We start from the raw sequence: 19,285 nt of genomic DNA on the forward strand, positions 1-19,285 counted from the left end.
TCATTGCAGGCACATTGAAACGTGTGGTCCAGGAAGGAGGAGCTCCGAGTGCATTTCAGTCTGTGGGGCTCAGCTCTGCCTCTGGCAGTGCCACACTTTGGAGTTCTCATAGCTAAGTTCATTTTTTAAGTTCATCTTTGCTCCTGATTTGAATGCTGAATTAACAAACAATTGATTATCGGCTCTAAAATGCAAACCCACCATCTGGTCTCTGAGATGCGCTCACTGGCGGCGGGGGGAGCTGGAATGACACATGTGAAGGATCTTTGCAAGTGGCACAGGGAGCTCAGGGAGAAGCTCCTGCTGTCACAGCCTCTGCAAAGCGGGTGAGGAACATGGTCTGTCCCATGGGCACCTCTGACTGCGCTGCCTTCATGCTGTTACATGGAACTGTGTCACCGCATCCCACCACGCCAGTGGTACTGAGGCTGGAGCGTGGTCCTGGGTACTCCTCCGTCCCTGGCTCCCTGCCCCAGGTACTGATGGTTGGGTTTTCCAAGGACCGTGGCTTGCTGGAGGAGCTCCCCAGCATCCCGCACCCCTGTCAGCATCCCTTGGGAGATGTCTTGGGGTGAGCCACAGCAATGGGTGGCTGTTTGTCAGTGGGATGTGCCACCTCATCCCGAGCTGCCTACTACGTTCATGGTCAGGTCACCTTCTGTGTCCCCCCAACCCGTTCCCACCAGCTCTTCTGTGCCAGCTGCTGTCCTGGGACACAGCCACTTGCTGTACGACAGCTTCCACTCAGCACCCACTTCCACTTAGCAACTGCTGAACACGCCGTGACAAATAATCCAGGGCTAAGCTTTCAGGACAGAGGAAATAGTTTTCCTCTTGGTATTAAAGTCAATGCATAATGGAAAGCAGGAAGACGTTTCCAGCAGGAACACGGCCAGCTTCAGTGCCTCTCGAGTCCCTTTCTGTCTGCTGAACGAGACGGAGGAGGTTAGAGAAGTCATTTCCTAGAGTTCAGGATTTGCAATTTACATTCTCTAATCTCCCGGCCATTTAGCAGCAGATAATTTGTCATGGTTTGTTTTAGCTGTTGTGATATTGATATTTATTATGCAAATTGTATTTCCTACTACTTATTGTTCTGCGCCCTATGAATACTTAAATTGTTATAAACCTTTTTAGTTAATGCAGGTTGCCTGTCGGCTGATGGCTGAGCCGCAGTGGGCTGTGATGTGCGGCGCTGTGCAGAAGGGGCTGACCCAGGGAATCGGGGAGAAGCAGGACGGTGGGTGCCTGATGCTGCAAAGGGAAACGGAGCTTCTCAGCCAGCCCCTGTTGGGCTCAGGTCCTGCTGGAGAGAGGGGTTTGGTGTCCCAGGCCAAGGGAAGTCTTTATCCCGAACTGGGGGATGGACCTGGCTCAGTTATGCGATTGTGGTTGATTATGGTGACCTGAAACTCTGCTCCCATGGCACTCACTGGGTGGGATGGAGCGTTGCTGGGCATGGCTATGGAGCAGGAGGGCTTTCCGGTGCAGGAGAGGCTCTGTGTTGCAGTGGTGAGGGTCACTGGTGACTGGGGATGCTCCGAGCTGAGCCCCAGAGCAGCGTTTGGCATTTTCTCGGGCTCTGGTGCCATGAAACCAGCGTGGTTTCATGCTCCGGTGTGTGAAAGCTCTTCCCAACCCCACGCTGTGACTCAGCGGTCGCCCCCGGTGGTTCCAGCCTTTGGGTGACAAAGTCGAGCTGACATCTCGCTGCCTCCGAACCTAATGAGTAGCGGAGGCAACAGTGGCACCCTCTGCCTTCCCCGACTCGTGCTGCTGGTGGAGGCCCTGGTGCTCTGGGTGTCGTGCGCGGTGGGAGGACCTGGTCCCTCCTGGCACGGTGGGCGTGCAGGGACCGGGCGCTCTGCTCTGCCCTGATCAACGCGTGGCCGGTATTTTGGCGGTTTGCTGCCCACCCCCTCGGTTTCAGGGTGAAAACCCCGCAGGAAGGCGCAGTTTCACGGGGCTGCTGCTCAGCCCCCGCCGCCGCTGCCGGGGCCCTCCGCCGGGGGGTGACCGGGCTCCCCCGGAGCCGGGGAAGGCTCAACACCGCCTCCAGCGGCCCGGGATGCTCGGGGGGGGCGAGGACAGCGGCGGGGCCGGGCCGGGATCGCGGGGCGCGGGCGGGAGCAGGGCTGCGGCCGGGTGCTCTGTCCGGGAGCCGCGGAGGGGCGCGGGGCGCGGGGTTCGTTCAGGTGCGGGCTCCGTTGTCCGGGGCCCGGCTCCCTCCCGCTGCCCCGCACCGCGCTCGCGGGGTCCCAGCGCCCCCCGCTCGCCGGGAGCCCGCATCCCGGGGCGCGCCCCCGTTGCGAGCGCCGCACTTTGCCCCCGGCCCCGGGCGCGCAGGGCGGGGGGGGGGGGGGGGGCGGTGGGTACCGGGGGGGGGGCGTGGCGCGCCCCGGTGCCCGCCCCGCGGTGACGCGCACGCATCTCATTACGGTGTCGCGCGGTCGGCGGTGCCGGCGCGCGGGCAGAGCGGAGCCGGTGCCGGACATGGCGGGTCGCGCCCAGCGCAGCGCCGCGGGCCCCGCGCCCGGCCTCCTCCTGCCGCCGCCGCCGCCGCCGCTGCTGCTGCTGCTGCTCCTCGCCGCCGCCGCCCTCATCCGCACAGGTACGGCCCGGCCCGCGGGGGCTCCGCGGGGGGAGCGCGGCGGGCGCAGGAGCCGCGCGGTCCGGGCCGGGCCCCGGCGCGGTCCCCGGGGCTCAGCCGCGCGTGTCGGGGCGGCGCGGGCGGGCGGTTGCCATGGAGGCGGCTCTCCCCGCGCCCCTCGGCGCGCCGGCGGCCTGGCAGTTGGGCGCTGACTGCGCGGGGGGGGCAGCGGCTGCTCCGCGCGGCGCGGAACCTGTTGGAATCCGAGCGCGCCTCGCGGGGCGCTTCCCCGTCCCTCGCCCGGCAGCGCCGGCGCCGCCCTCCGCGGGGGCTTCGGGCGAAGCGGGCGGCAGCGGCGCTCCCCGCGTCCTGGGGAGCGCAACCCGGAGCCTCCGCGGCCGCCCAGTGCCCCCGCTCCCGGCCGGTGGCGCTGAGCCGGGGAGCCGCGGGAGGGACCCGGGCTTGTGGCCGAGGCTCCGGTGGCAGCGGCCCCCGTGGCGGCGCTTTGCGTGGGCAGCGTGTCCCCGGGGAGGCACAAGGCTCCCTTCAGTGCCTCCCGCGGCCGGAGCGCCGGGCGTCGTTCGCCCGGGACGCAGGGGAAGGAACAAGAGGGCCATTGAGTGGGCTGCAGCGGTTCGCTAATGGCAGAACGGGGGATAAAGGAGCAGGCAGCTTGGCCGAACAAAGAGCTTTATTCACAGCCGTGTCGTACGCGCTCTCCCGGGCTTCCCCGCTGGCCTGTCTGGTGGGATTGGGGCGGGGGGGGGGGGGGTGGGATAAAGCCGGTGTCGTTCTTATCCCATTCCCTCTCTGCGAGAGATCCGCATCCTCCAGCCGGGGCTTCTGCCCAAGGCTGGCTCCAGTGATGGAAACGACTCCTTCCCTGGTCTCGGAAGTGCTGAGGGGTGGCTCTGTTCTCCGAACCCGGCCGTTCCGCAGCCTGGAGCTCCCGTGCAGGGCAACCAGGAGCGATGGATGGATGGATGGACACCAGCCATCGGGATCAGCTCCTTCCACCGCGCAGGGAAGCACTCGCGTCGCTTCGGTGCTGCTCGCTGGCACCTAGCGGCAGACGCCCAGATGTTTACGTAGTTGCTGTGTTCTCCTCCTAGTTTTCCAGGGAGATACTTGGTGGCAAGGTGCTTTCTGGGGAAGTTGCCTTTGCTTTAGCTCGGTGTGTCTTCAGTTTCCCACGGGTTCGACCTGGAGACCTGCTGCTGCGAGATGCCCCAATAAAAACAAAAGCCCTGTTGCAGGACAGCCACCTCCGTGCTTTGTTTTGCTGTCTGACCCTATTAATGCCTCGCCTCCCATTCCGAATCCTTTCCTAAGAGCAGTTTTAACTCCAGGCTGGTGCCTGCGATGGCCGCCTGGCTAACGGCACGGCAGCACGGCACGGAGCAGCGCGGCAGCTTGAGAGGAACAAAAGCAGGGCTGGATGCCGCTGCAGACGGCTGCGCCCGACTTGTGCCGGGGCTTTTCCAGTGGTGAATTGGGATCGCGATGCTCCCGGGGGAAGATGCCTCTCCTGTGCTCATGGTGCTCCGCTGTGGATCACAGGATAAAACCCTGGAGCTCCTGCTTTGACGCCGTGCAGACAGAGCTGCCTTCGCGCGACGTTCTGTTGTTGTTTTTAGTCCCCCCGTTTCGAAGCTGTGATTTGTGAGCTCCCGTGGGCTCGGAAGACAAAACGAGCGCCGTGGCAGTCACGCCTGGCGCTGATTGCAGCGCTGTCACCGCGTCTCCTATAAGGGCTCTACCCGAGGCACAACAGTGCTAGCGCCGTATCCCCACTGCGAGGTCCGGAGCGGGTCGTGGTGGCTTTGCCACCCGTGTTCACTGGCAATGGCAACAGGCAGCGCTTGGACTCAGCTTAAGCTAAACCGGTAACTCAAGGTGGATCTGTGCCTTTTTGCGGCGCTTTTCTATCGGGTCTCGATGCTTTGCAGTTAATTAAACTTCACAACGCTTCTGCAAAGGAGGGAGAGGGCTGAGGAGCGATTTCGGCTACCACGGAGAGGCGGGCAGCGCCGGGTGGAACGCAGCATCCTCCTGACGGTGCGGAGCAGCAGCGCAGCACTCCAGAAACAACAACTTCTCAGCCAAGGCCACGGGAGGCGTTGGGAGGCGGCACCGGCACCGCGCTGCAGCCCAGCCACGGCACAGGCTCTGCATCCACCGACATCACCCCAGCCCTGTGCCCGGACTAGGACCCCCTTGGAGGCAGGGAGGGCTCCTGCTGTGGCTGTGTCCTGCCAGGCACCTTTGAAACACGGAGCAGTTTCCTTTGTGTGCCGGGTTCCTGGCGTGCCGAGCTCCGGTGTTGACACACAGGGTTGCGTTCTGCCTGCACCGCAGCGCCGAAGGAGCGCGGCGAGGCAGGGGCTGGTGAATACAGGGATCCATCTGGGTTGCAGCTTGGACTCATTTGTCTTGCATGTAGGTAGTTGAGCGCAGGTTTATGAGCGTGGCAATCTGGCTTGGAAACCAGTGCCAAGGAGGCTCCCGGGGATGGGATGACTGGGAGACAGCTCTGCACGGAGCCGGGGTGGTTGCCAGCCCTTTTGGCTCGGTGGCCGCCCTCGATGCTTGCTGGCCATGGGCTGTTCCTCTGCTGTGTGTCTGGCAGAAGGGGCTGTGTGCGGGGGCCAGGAAGAGCTGAGCTCCTTGGGGACCCGCGGGTTTATCAGCGGCTGCTTGCTGTTCTCTTTGTTTGCCTTTCCCTGTCTTTCCCGGTGTGTAAATACAGGCGGGTTCGTAACCAAACAGCTCTGGCTCCGTCACCCCGGTGGCTTGGCGTGCTGTCCTCCGGCCAGGCTGGGACTAAAGGTGGGTGCCTTCAGTTGGCCGTGGTCCCTGCCCTATGGCTGCACTGAAAATGGGTCACATCTTTAACCCTGCGTCTCCCTGCGGCCATCGGAATGAAACGTTTCGTTCAGCCTGGATGTGCCCTCTGTTTAAATGGACCATTAAATGCTCCCAAGGATGTGTGTGCTCGAAAAAAACCCCTTTCTCATACTGCAAATAAGCAGATTTTTCTGGATGCTTCTGTGTAATGCCTGTTTTCCCAGGGATTATTGTCACACTTCTCAACGGGGTTTTGCCAACCTGTTCCTCTTGTGGTTTCCGACAGCACCTGGCAGTACTTCTGTCTGGAACGCAGGGGCTCCCTTCTCTATCCAAAGTTAAGCAGCGTTCCGTGGTGCAGGGAGATGGGATTTTAGCAGGCTCCAGGGGCTGCGAGCGTGGCGCGGGCGGGAAGCCTGCAGCATTCACTGGAGCTGGAATTCGGCCAGTAAGTAAATACTTATGCAGTGGTTGAAGAGCACAGGCAAAGCTGGACACGCAGCCGGTATCTCTGCGGAGAAACTGGATGCTACGTGGTAAAAATCAACCCAGCCCAAGCTGAGAGTCGTGTCTGCTTCTCTGGGGAGCATCGTGCGCTGTTCCCTGGTGGTGCAAACCCACCAGCGCTAAATAAAGAGGCTCTGCTTGGAGACGGGCGGTGGGGGAGAGACCCGAGGTGGGATGGTGTAATTACGGGTGGTGTGTTCATGTTTGGGCTGCTCAGATCAGCTGCTTTGCTGGGCTGTAATTGCGCGCCGAGCTCGCAGCTGCTGCTGTGGTGAATGGGGAGCCCCACCACGGAACGCTTTGAAGGTTGGCCAGCGCGGGCTGGGATGCTGCGGCGTGCCCGGCGTCGAGGGAGCGTGCTGCTGGGATAGGGGATGTTTGCCCCTGTGGCTGGTCTTTGTGGAGGGGAGTGCCACGAGGCTTCCATCGAAGCTCTGGTACTTGAACCCAAGCCGCTGGCTGGGGTGCGTGGTGGAGCATGGTGGCCGTGCCGTGCCGAGACGAGCTGGCGTTTGTGGCCAAGCCACCGGCTGCATTTAGATACTGCAGCTTCTAATCTGCAAGGGCAGGAGGAGCCCCAGCTGGAGGGGTGTGGGCCAGGCGAGCTCCTGCAAGGTTTCTCTTGGCTTTTTTCCCTATAAGAACAGTTCTCCTCCTCCCTGGTGTATTTGCTGCCTGTTGAACTTGTCGGTTTTGCTGCCCTGTGGCACATCAGGTTCTTGCCTTAAGTCTTGTGGCACTGGGTTAGGTGCTTAGGGAGCCCCCCCCCACCCCACTGCATGTGGTCAGTGGCTTTCTTGTTCTATTTAAGAACTTCCCTTGGCCTGCACACCCGGTTATTTTCAATCAGTGACATTGCTTGGTGGGGCTGGGCCAGCGTGCTGGTTTCGCCTATGGGTTGGTTTTAATCTGTTGTGATCCGAGGTTTAAGAACTTGGGTATTAAAAACATTCTGACTGTACTGAACTCTCAAGGTGATTCTTATCAGGAGAGTTGAGTCCCCATTAAGACGCCAGTATAAAGGATCAAAGCGATGCTTAAGCATATCTCTGCTCAGAAACACAGAACTTTTGCAGGCTGTGGCTTAACTGAGGCATCTCTTTCGGTTTGATCTTCAGGCTGGGTTTTGTCACTGGAATGGCTGGCACCTTCGCGGTGTTGCCCACTTGGCGATGGTCGCACGCGATAGGTGCTGTGTTCTGGCAGGTTTTTGATGGGTTTGGGTTGGCATTTTCACCTCTAAACACTGAAGGGAAAACGGGCTCTTAGCAGTGCGTGACAGTGGGCACTTTCTCAAACCCAGGGCTCTGTCTGCCGGTGGGAAACGGTTGCGTTGGAGCCTCAGTGCTTCTGCCGGGGCCGGCTGTGAAGCTTGCCCTGAGCACTGACGTTGCTGGCTTGTTCCTTTACTAGGAGGGCAGAACGGTGGCACTTGTGTGTTCTCAGGGGTCCTTGGCTAAGCAGTGGGAGCAATGGGGCACGGTGAGGAGCAGGGGAATGTGAATGAGGCTGTGGGAGCCAAGGATGCCCGCAGGGCCGGCATCGCCTCCAGAAGTTGTCCTTGGGCTTGACAAGCGTTGGGTATGTAACACCCTGGGTTCAGGTTACAGCAGCACATGAATCTCTGGTCTCGCCGTGTCCTTTTTTAGCAGCATTAGTAAGCGCTTGACTGTGATTTATAATCTCTTCAAAGGTCTGCTTGCAGAATGGAAATGTCATTGTGTTCCCCAAGCCATCGGTGGGTCTCTGGGTGGGCTCTGGCAGTGGTGGATGCCACTCACAAAGGTGTGCTTCAGTGCTCGCCCAAAACACCTCGGCTCTCTTCAGCTTGGACCCGAGATACCTCAAAGGCTGATGTGGAAGCACTCCTTTTTGTTAGAGCAGTAATGCTGTGCATCCCGTGAGCTTTTCCCGGAGAGCATGAGACCAAGCTGGGACTTGGCAGGCTGCAGCGAGAGAGGTCCAAGAGCAGCCACTTCATTCTAGCCCTTTGCAGTGCATATCCCTTCTCCAAAGTGTGACAGGCAAGAAAGAAATATGAAGCAGCGCAGTGACATTCCCCTGCTCCCCCCGTGCAGTAATAGAAATACGAGTCTGAGTCTGCAGCATCAAAAGAGAGATCAGAGTAATCGGATCAAGCATGAGAAACTGCTTGTTGCCGCTTTTCTGTTTTTAAATGAGGCTGCCTGGCAGCTTCCCTCGCAGAGCACTCTTCAATATTAGGGATGTTAAGCTCTGGAGCTGGGGTTGCAGCAAAGTAGGGCTCTGCTGAAACTGGGCTAGGAAGAAAACTTCCTTTGGCAGCTGAGCGTTAACGTGTAGCCTCCAGGCTAGTGCTCAAAGCTGAAGGAGCCTTGTGCCCTCCCAGCCCTTGTTCTGTATCCGAGCAGAGGGATGCTCATCCTTAACTCTGGTTGCAAGGAGCATGCTCTCACCTTGTGTGTTTTATCTCTGCAATGCTCCTCTGGGATGCTGATGCTCCTGTGACCTAGACAAGGCACCGGGGCTTCCTGGAAGCTGTTCCCTTCCTTGCTGCCCTGGCGTGGAATGGGATTGCTCTGGGGCAACGGCTGCCTTTGGTCCATTGAAGGTGTTGAGACTGTATGGCTGGGTTGAGAGCTGCCGGCTGTGGTTCATGGCTGGGCGGCAAAGACTTCTCCTCTTCACATGGCTTGTCTCCATGCTGGCTGGAGACCCCAGCTGGGCATAACCCCAGTCCTGTGTGGTTGCTCTGCGGTGTCAGAACAGCCACCTCCCTGCATGGTTGTGAAGCTTTAGTGCCTTTGGTTGCACAGTGGTGTTTGCTCAGGCATTTGGCGTGGATTAGCTCACTTGGCTGAGGTTTGTAGGAGAATGGGAGCACCGGTTTCTTTATTCTCCTCAAGCAGAAAGCGATGCTGGATGTCATGGTGAGATGGCTTGTGCTCAGGGAGGACTTTTGTGCTCAGGGGGGGACTGTTGTGCTCAGGACTGCTCTGAAAGGTGCTCACAGTGTCTTTTGCATCACTGCTTCAGGAGAGGGGTTTGTTAGGACAGCGATGCAGTTGGACAAGCCCAAGCTGCTCAAGCATACAGGGCAAACCCAAGCCCTGTACTGCTCCATGGAGACAGGCTATGAGGTCGGGCAGATAATTCTGATCGGGGTTTTTGTAGTGAAACCTGAAATGTTTGCATTTAGAGAACGGTGCCTGTAGCCTGGTTTGGTGTGGATTTGCATTTGAAGCTGTTTTGCTTGAAAACATGATTTGAGGTATCTGTCCTCCTACCACTTGCCTTATTGATACCATTACCTTGGCTGATGTGGAGGTAGGTCATGCTATTAGCAGCTCAGCAGGAGCAGGGAGGCTCCGCAGGGCTGCCCCTCCTGCTTTCCCTGCTCTGTGTAAAGGAAGCTGCTCTTTTGAGCTGACTCGAGGGGAGGCACTGCCATGCGCCGCATGGGCTCTATTTAACAAGCAGGTGTTGCTGCCTTGCTTTAGGTGTCAGCGGCCCTTTAAAGACATTCCTGCCTGGATTGCTCTTCCTGCCTGTCGTGGTTTAAACCCGGGACACTGAACCCAGGACGCTGCCTGACTCAGGGAAGGCTTTTGGATAACTTGATGTTGCTTGATGCGAAGGTCCGGAGCAGCGCTGGTTTTATCACTGACTGCCGGTGACTGGGCTTTGTGGCGCTGGGTGAGAGCTGGTTGACACACACCAAACCCGTGCGCGCTTGTCATGGAGCGAGCGTCAGCGTGGTCCGGCGGGCTCAGGAGTGCTGCTGGGAGCCAGCCTGCTTGCTCGGATGGGCACAGCAGGAGTTGGAAGCCCTGCTTGCCACGTGAAGCGCTCTGATGGTGCCGGGCAGAATCTAGGTCGGCCTCACAGCAGCTCCCCGGCACAGTCGTGTTCTTGCCACCCTGGTTTATTCCATGCTGCACAGGGCCCGGAGGAGCTCCGCACGGTTCCTTTGCACGTGCTGCCCAAGGGGGGCTGGGACGGAGCTGATGGGTGGAGGGTGCCGTTTTCCCCAGCAGCTGATCCAGCCGGTATTCCCTGTGGTACTCACTGTCAGACTGCAGCACAGGATGCCCGTCCTCGGTGCCTGCTGGTGGGTGAAGGGGAAGGTAGATCCCAGCCCTGGAGCCAGGCGTTGGTCAGGTCCCTCTCCCTTGCGATGCCTGCGCAGACTCCTGGTAGGGATGAGGCAGGACCCATGGAACGTGCTCCTGCTTCTTGCCTGCGATCGCCGCTGGAGCGTGGATGCGCGGGCGATTCTCATCGGTGTGTAAGCCCTGAGTGTAATTTCTCCTTTGTGACTTCGCTTCTCGCTTCTGACCTCCATTTTCCAGCAGTTTACTGGCTGCTCAAAATGAAGACCTGTGCTGTGTCGTTAAGAGACCGTGTCTCTGGGGTCACTGTATGCGCCCGCTTTTCCTGCCGTCTTATCGCAGTTAAGGACCGCTTTCCCTCCTCGTTGCTCAGCTTCTGGTCTACAAGTGGCTCTGACAGAGACACTGCTCATTAACCTGGTAGGCAGAGCTCCTGAGAGGGACTCCCACGCTGAGGTGTTTGAGCTCCGTCCACATTAACAGCTTCTTGTTCGATTTAAAGGTCTTCTGCTCTTAATCGTTCCATAGAATCTTTAGCAAAAGGTCCACGTTTAATCAACTCTCCCCGAATCCATAACTGGCAGGAATCGCTGCTGCAGCATGTGCAGTGCAGTGGTGTCTTCTCTTGGGAAGAGCACAGATTAAAGCGGGATAGACGGGAGGTTAACACTGCTCCCTTTGGACATCTTCAGGGAAAAGGGGGAGAAGCTTGTAGGCAAGAAATGAAGGAAACACTTGGAGGCAAATCCCTTATTGCTATGTAAGACTATATAGAGCCTTGTAAACAGAGGGTTTATAGCAAAACCAGTGGTGGAGCTCTTAAATCACTCTGGAGAATTTCAGATGCACCGGTATAGGATGACTGTCCCCTCCAGGCTCTCTTTGCTAAACTGGATCTCAAACGATAACCCAACGTGATGTATGTAGAGTGCAGCTCTGGAAGGTGCCTGTGGCTTGTCAGCTAAAGCTGTCATCGTTTCTGGGAGGGATGTTGAGGTCGGGTAGCACTGTTGATCTCATTCCTGTCTGAGATGGGGCAGGTTGTCCTTAGTGAGAGCTCTCCTTAAGTAAGATTTCGATGTTTCCTATAGAATGGCTTTTCCTTTCGTTCTTTGCCAGGACAAGCACCTCATGGGCTACCCGCTGTACTGACAGCCCACCACGCGTGTACCGTGTGCCCCAAATCTATCACAGCAGCAGGAGAGCCCCTTTGAAGGGTCTTTGATGTGCCTTGGTTTGCTGTGATGGGCAGGGCTGCCCTGGGTGATAACAGGGGCTGGGGTTCACTGTGTTGCAGGTACCTCGCTCTGCCACCCTCTCTCCAATGTTGTGTATAAATCCCATCCTCATGCAGGGAGTAGCTTGAATTATCCCATGGTAAATAAATAAGGATTAGTAAGCTATTTTAAGGCTGGGCATCTGGCTCTTCCTCTGGAGAGCCCAGTAGACTGCCTGATGGAGTGGGCGTCCGCCGCTCGTAGGGATGAGAGGATTCCACACCGGAATTAATGGGGACATGGGTGGGCGTGCGCAGACAAGGGGGACGTTGGTGAGAAACGGTGTGGATTGTTCCTGCTTCTCCTGGGTTTCACTGCCCAAAGGATGATCATTGCACTGCAGAACGTCACCGAATTCACTGGGGAAGGCTTTGGAAAAGCAGGTCCTCTTTGCCATAGATAAAGTGTCTTTAAGAAATCCATGTCCATTAAAGATGCAGCCCAATCCGATGTGGAGGTTTTAATAACGTGGTGTTTTTGTTGTGGCAAAAAATCAGATTCCTCACAGAATAACTTTTCCGTTATGAAGGTCTCGGAAATTGCTCACTAAACCTCTGGAGAAGTTGCATTTGAATGAACCAGCTAGAGAGTCATTTTTGTCACTTTAATAAGCATAATAAAGCGGAATGTCTTAGGGGGTGAAAAGCGCCTCTGAAATTGGTATCTTTTCATTTTAAATTGGTTCCTGGGATTTATGAGGGATTCAAAGGCAGATGGAGAGTGGAGTGCTCCAGATAGGTATTGAAGCAACTTGTCCTCCTTGCCCTGGGGAATACATGGATCCTGCAGAAGAGAAGCCGTGCTCTGAGCAGCCCTTGTGCCTGGGCTCTGGCTGCTGTGGGCCGGGGCAGGGAGCCCTGGTTTCCTGTTGCCTTCAGCAGTTTCGGAGCACCGTCGGTTCTTGTTTCTTGCTGTAGGTGCTTTTGTATGCTCAGTCTCCTCCTGGAGTGGCTTTTTTCAGCCTTCGTTTGTCCGGATTATCAGCATGCAGGGGAGAGCTGACTTGTATTTACATGATTTAGTTGTAAATATGGTAAGTGTTGATAGATATTGTTGTCATAAGTGCTTACAGCTACTGGACTGATTACTGAATTTCTTATGTGAAAATCTCGACAAGCTCTGCATACCAGCAGCTTCCCGAGGGAAGCGCGTGCGACGAGCCTGTGGTTTCCATGTGGAAATGAAGCCCAAGATGTGGCTGGAATTGGGGTATTTATTACATGGGGGAAGCGTGGCCGGGTATTGTGTGCTGCAGCTGGGGTTCCGAGCCCGTAACGGGGGAAAACCACGAGGTTCCTGTGTTCTGTGGGAGCAGATGCCACTGTGGAGTAGGGTTTTCTGGGACAATGCATGTAGGAAGCATCTGTGAGGTTGTACACGGGGGCTTGGGGTGAGTAATGTTGGTTGGGGGCACTGGGGTGGAAGGACCTGAGGCATTATTTACTGTTAGCTCCATAATTGCCTAACTGCTCTGCTTGAGCTGCCGTTGTTGAAGAGCATCATCTGCAGGATGCTTTACGGACCTACCTGCATCCCGTACGTGTCAAAGGAATATTTCTGGGAAACATCTCTCCAAATGCAAAAAGCCGGGATTTGGCAAAATCCTCCCTGGGGGTGTGGATTGCAGAGGGCTCTCTGCAGCCTTAAGGCAGGGCTTTATGTTTCGAACAATCCTTGCTTCTTGAGCATTCCACCAATGGAAGCAAAGATGTTGGGGGGTCTAATTTGAGGTTTTGAGGTCATGTAAGGTGGGAATGGTGGTGATGTTAAAGAACACCCAGGGAGGAGAAGCAGGTTGTGTGCAGTGCGGAGGGAAGGCATAGACCTGACTGGTTGTGCAGCAATGTGGAATTTCCATGGCCTGGCATAGTCAGAGTTTGTAATTGGCAAGGCAGTGGGTGGCGGTGCAGCCGGTCCCTAGCTGCCTAGCCAGGGATGCTGGGTTTAGGGCATGGGTAGGAAGTCTTTCCCTGCCCCAATGCACTTTTCCATGCAATGCGAACATTTAAAGTCCCGCGTGTCTCGCTGTGGCTTGGGCTGTGCGGGAGAACCTGGAGCTGCATCCCAGTTCTCCTGCGCTGTTCCTTCTTAGCAGTGCTGTATGCGTGAACTGGGAAGCAGTGCTTCCTGCCCGCTGCCTGGGGGGGGTGTTCCTGGCTCTAGAGCTGCCTCCTCCGGAGCACAGATGAGTTGGAAGGAGCATCCATTCCCTGCCAGGCGAAGCCTGCCCCCTCGGTGGGAGACGGGCTGGTTTGTCTGTGTTTGAGCAGGGTTTGGCAGTCTGTTTCCTTGCAGCCCCTCAGTCCAGGACTGTTTTGCCTTAAGGGGGGAAAGGCAGAAAAAAATCTCCTCTCCTGGGGCTGGGAGAATAGGAACCCTGGTACTTAGTATGGGCAGTGTGAGCTCTGCGGAGTCACACATCCAGATGGATTACATGAGGAACTTGACATCTTGTTTAAAAACAAATCATTCATTATGTAGCAATGAATAATCAAGCATTACAGTTTCATCTCTGGAGGTTCCTTTTTTGGTTGGAATTTTGATAGTTCAGTAATTAAAAGCTGAAAGCTATTACACTGTCTACATGTTGATCAATTGGTAATTAAAAAGTTGATGATAGATATGGTATTTCATGGGACTGGTTTGTTACGATCGGATTTCCTTAGTGTGTTTTGAAAATTGTCATTTAGCTTGGCACTTCAGGATTTTTCCAATATTCATGGACTGTTTGACTGGAATTTTACAAATGCCTTTCCATTAGCACGATTTGCATACAGCAATTTAAAGTCACAGGATCCTTTAGGCTGGAGAAGACTGTTCAGATCATCAGGTCCAACCGTTAACGCAGCACTGCCACGTCCACCACTAAACCATGTCCCTGAGCACCTTTGCCCCAGTACCTTAATGCCTTTCTTGGAGTGAGGGGCCCAAAACTGAACACAGGATTCGAGGTGCAGCCTCACCAGTGCCCGGTACAGGGGGACAATCACTGCCATAGACCTCGTAAGAGCCATTCAGGTTCTGAGTCTGTATCTGATGTCAGGGTGCTAAGTGGGGCAGAAGGGACTCTGGGGCTGCTCTCTTGACTCAACCACCTGCATTTCCCTGCAGCGGCGGTTCCTCAGGCTGGGGGGAGGTTGGGTCATTGCAGGAGCATCACGACTCAAGCACAGCTCTGATGCTGTGCCCTCTGCAAGGTGTTCTATCAAATGCATGGGTAGGATTCTTCAGGGATTCGGGAATCGTAAATGGAAGAACTATCAACATACAATGTGATTTGCGTTGGAGAATGTTGTCCAGTGGGTTAGCAAAGGGACAGGCAGGAGTGGTGAGGCCCGTGGTTGGAAAGCAGAGTGCTGCGTGGCAGTACCAGAGTGGGGAGTCGCATGGGGCACCTTGCCCTGCCTCAGCACCTCCTGCTCTCAGAGCTTTGGCTGCTCTGCCCATGAATATTTGAGAAGCCTGTGGGTGCTGAGCCCCTTGCAGTGAGGGAAGGTTGGAGACAAGTTTGATAATACAACCAGGGAGGAAGCAGTGCAAAATGAAGGAAAACTGTGTTGGTAATGGCCTCTGTGATGGAAGATTCATTGCTTCAGGAGTCTAATCTGAGACCAAAATGAAGCCCCAACCTGACACTCTGCAGAGCATAATGCAAGATTTACTGCTCTGCCACACTCCAGAGATTAAAACCATAGCAAACAGCCACCCTCCCACCCGCCCTGCCTTCGCTCAAGAAACTTGGGGAAAACCAAGGTTTTTCTCCTTGCGAGGCAAAGAAATGAAGAACTGGTTTTGCTGTGTATTTGTAAAGGCGAGCAGTGGCCTCCTTTCCTTCTGATGCCCAGGGAACTGGTGAGGCTGGGCTGCTTGGGGTGGCTCTGGTAGTGGTGGGATGTGATGCTGTGCATGGGAGCATCCTCGCCCCACCGAGGCCATGGCTTTCCATGCGTTGGGTGAGCTCACCTGCAGCTTGCTGGGTTAGAAATGCTTCTGGAGCAGTCCTTGGCGGGGCTGGCACTGAGCCCTACCTGAGCTGCAGCCCTGGCACCCGTTCCCTGGGCTTGGCTCGGAAGCAGAGAGCTGTTGGAGATCACTGCCAGCCTGATCTAGTGGAAAATACCTTCCCATCGCTTCATCGGCCGGCCTCCAGTGAGGCTGGAAGGGGAGGCCAGGCTCCCTGAGGTGGGCACCTGAGAGGACACCTCATTCAGGTTGTGGCCTCTCCTTCAGGAGGCTGCATCTTCAGCACCAGCTTGCTTCCAAGGAGCCAGCAGGTAAAAGCCCCAACGTTGGGCCCTTCAGAAGGGTGAACCCCTTCTCTGCTCTCGCCTCTGACTCCTGGGATGTCCTCGTGTGCTCCAGGACGGAGTGTTCTGCTCCCTCCTGATGCAGTAAATGCCTGGAATTGCTTCACCCGCTCCTCTGGGACACGGGCAGCATTTGAAATGACTGATTCCTGCAGGAGATGAAGACGTGACATCGGTGTCAGTGCCAGCACCTTGGGCACGTTCTGGAGAGCCCTCTGTTTAAAAAGCGCTCTGTCCTCGGACACTTGTTGCTTCTGACAGCTGGTTCCAGTAATTTGTTTTTATAGGGCAGTTTGTAGCAAATGAATGACACATTGAATATTTTACCGAGATTTTAGATGATCTGAAGAATACTTTCCGCTTTACTAATTGGTAGATAATGCTGAATACATTGATGTTGACATGGGCAAATGGGTTTAAAATGATTTTGAAGTGAGCCTCATTAAAAGATGCTCTAATTCAGTCAACAGGAAGCATCAACTAACACGGCCACGTGCGTGTTCTCTGACCAGATTGCGGCAGCACTGGGGTTGGTGCAGGTCTGTGTTAGTTACAGGCCAGTGCATGGCTGCCTGGGGCTGCTGGGGAGTTACGTTATAGATGGCAAATTCTATCAGCTGCCTTCGTTAAGAGTCAGTGAGTGTGAATGCTGAGTAATTGGTGATCTTCCACAGCTCCTTGTGGCCTGTGAGCCATCCTCAAGCAGGCGAGGGTGGGGAGCCTCTCTTCATCACTTTTTCACTTTAGAGCACCAAAGAGCAATAAAACCTGCTGTAGCAGTAGGTAACTGGGCAGTGTGCTCAGGGCGATAGGATCCCCAGCTGAGCTTCTTGAAGTTCTGGAGGCAGGCCGTGATTTCGGATGGTTTCCCCAAAAGCTGTTTGTTTGCCGTATTGTGATGTGGGCTGGCTGTGGGTGTCCATGGCAGCTCTGGAGAGGAAACCCCGTGTTTCACAAAGCCGGGTACGCTGCCTTGCACGTGTGATGCTGTCTGGAGTGCTGGGAAAAGCGAGCAGAAGTGCTGTACGAGGGCCAGCCGGTGTGTGTTTCTTTTGCTGTGGTGCACAAGGCTTTTGTTGGCAAAGGTGATTAGATCTGAAGGTCCTGATGAGCAGCGACAGTCCAAAAGCATCTTGGTTTTAATGCTAAGGAAGGAGGTGGATTTTGTTGTCTGCTCAGGTTTGCAGTAAATCACTGTAGCGCCTTGTGCTCCAGGTCCCATTTGTTGTAGATAGGGGGGGAGATTTTTTTACTCGCCCAGATTGGGATCTGCCTTTTTTGGGCCTTCCATCAGTAAAATGAACTTCTCCCTTTCTCTGCAAATCTCTGAAGGATGTTGCTTAGATGTTGTTGTTTTGCAAGGAGCATCTGAAGTTTTGAATTCGTAAAACTGGATTTACTTAAATCTCTTGTTTTCATTTCCTCAAGATAAATGGGGAAATTGGTGCATGTGGAGCTCTGGCCCAGCCTTAACCCTTCTCTCTTTCAGGGAAAACAAGCTTCTTTAAAGCTTAGGAAATAAGGGAAAGAATGCTTTGGAGACATGACTAACATACCAAATATGCTCTGTATTGCATAAACCTATTATGGGTGTAATGTAATGTTCTCTCTAAAGAGATTCATGGCCGTTGGGGGGAGTGAGGAGCAGTGCTTTTCAGTAAATTGTGGCTGGATGAATGTATTTTTAAAGTCAACCAAAGACACTTACATGTCTCTCCCAGCATCACTGTGCTGCTCTGCTGTTGCATCGCCCTGCTTGCGGTGCCTGGACTGCATAGGGAGCACAGTGCTCACTGGGACAAGGCTAATGGGCCACATACTTGACTTTGCTAATTGGCTCAGTGTAAAGGAAAAGGTTGTCTGTGCCTTGGTCAGCAGTATTTCAGTCTCAGGGATGGAGAGCGATGCGCTGCGGGTGACTCGAGAAATCACAGTCCCCTTCACAAGTGCAGGATGCGTGTAGGAGCCTCGCTTACTGTGCGTGTGTGTCAGCTGCGGGCTTTCCAACCACGCTTAAAGCACTGTGGCATCCAAAGTAAGCTCCTGTGCTACCTGGGCAGCCCCTGTTACTGCATTTCCAAAGCCTGGGCTTCACATCTAGTGTCTTTAGAGTGCTTGCTGTGCAGTTGCACACCGGGAAGGCAGCGTGCTCGGGATCACAGCTAGGATCATGCTGGCAGAGCTGCCCCTTGCTTTCCAGACCTTGTTGGTGTTGGTGGGATAAACGCTGGCAGTCCTTGCTTCTGTCCCCACTCTGTCCTCCTGTTTCCTGGATAGTTGTGTGTGGTGATGATTTCTGCACCATGGGCATTGAACAGAGCCTGAAATGCTCAAAAGTGAAGAGGTTCCAACCCTCAACCACCCCTCAGGAGATCAGGTTTTGCCTTTCCCCTGCCATCATGGGGTTGGGTTTTCATTAATGTCTAAAATTAATAAACAGGAGCGTTATCCATTTAGTGCATAATCCCTTCTGCAGATTATGTGTAGCCATAATCAAGGGATGCTTAATGTATTACATTACCTGGGATATTTGGGGATATTTTTATTATGCTCAAAGTAATCTGCAAGATCTGATATGAAGAGACACAAAAGGTTAGTTGAAAGCAGACAAGAACCGAATCACTGAATTGAGCAGGAACTGCATTGTGCAGGCTGTAATGCTCCTTTCTATTCATTACTGCAATTATAATTATGGAACCCAAAGTATTTAATTGGCCTCACAGACTCTTCACACTGAATAGATTGCATTGTTACCATTAAAAAAAAGAAGATCCTCTTATGCATTGCAAATACACGTACGTGTTGCTCTCTGGTTCTCAAGAGGTTTCTTTGTTTATGTGATGAGCGATTAGCTGAATTACGGATCTTTCCGATGTTGTGTCAAGCTAAAATCAAATGGAAGGAGAATTCTTCCCATGCATCACATGAAATTGGGCAGAAGCTTTAAAAATAATGGCCCTGGGCATTAAACCCACCAAAACCAGCGTAGCCGGGGCCATTAAAGCAGTTTTCCAAAGTATGAAAGTCTCCTGAATGAAGTCAGGACTCGGAGCTGATCGCTCTGATTCCTGGGCTCAGCGCAGCCGAGTATGAGCTTGCACCCGCTGGTCCCCATCAGTACCGTGCCAACCAGCACATGCACTAGAGGTTCAGACACCTCTGGAGATTGTCACCCTGGGCAGGGCTGGTTGGCACAGCCGTTTGTAGAACCCTCAGGGTGTCTTCTTCTCCCTCTCCTGCCCTGTCCAGTGTCAGTGTTCTGGGCTGCCCTGGGTTAACGTGGTGCTGCCTGTTGGCTGGGGACCCTGCTGCGCAAGGTGCCTTCTGCTTACCTGGGTAAGCTCAAGTCGTTGTGCTTTGCCCAGCTTTGCTCCCTGTGTATTGTGTGTGAAACAGGCAGGTTTAATTACAAAGCAGTAATTCCATCAGCAAGGCTCTAGTGAGCCCTTCCAATGCAGGGAAAGCCTGTTTGTTCCCATTAACAGCGGGAAGGTGTGGGAAGGTTTGTTTTTCCACCCTTCTGGTGGCATCCCCGTTTGCCTCTCAGGCAGTATTCATTGTCCTTTCCTGACCTTTTCGTGTTTCCACAAATGGAAGGGCCGTGGGTTCCGATGTCCCCAGATCATAACTTCCCGTTTAAACGGCTTTGTCAATGGAGCGTTCCCT

The 19,285-nt window shown here is 54.9% G+C and overlaps 1 protein-coding gene across 9 annotated transcripts in view; it reads left to right on the plus strand.

The window, feature by feature from the left end:
• The first annotated feature begins 2,459 nt into the window (after positions 1-2,459).
• The window catches only part of CADM1 (cell adhesion molecule 1), a 124,574-nt gene continuing 107,748 nt past the window's right edge, over positions 2,460-19,285 (plus strand). For all 9 annotated transcript variants that reach the window (XM_065697024.1, XM_065697028.1, XM_065697030.1 and 6 more), the window contains exon 1: positions 2,460-2,611. In XM_065697024.1, the coding sequence (XP_065553096.1) occupies positions 2,494-2,611 (118 nt within the window). In that variant the 5' untranslated portion in view covers positions 2,460-2,493. The remainder of the gene's footprint in view (positions 2,612-19,285) is intronic.

Source organism: Lathamus discolor, chromosome 17 (assembly GCF_037157495.1).
Source record: "Lathamus discolor isolate bLatDis1 chromosome 17, bLatDis1.hap1, whole genome shotgun sequence".
Classification (NCBI taxonomy): Eukaryota; Metazoa; Chordata; class Aves; order Psittaciformes; family Psittacidae; genus Lathamus; species Lathamus discolor.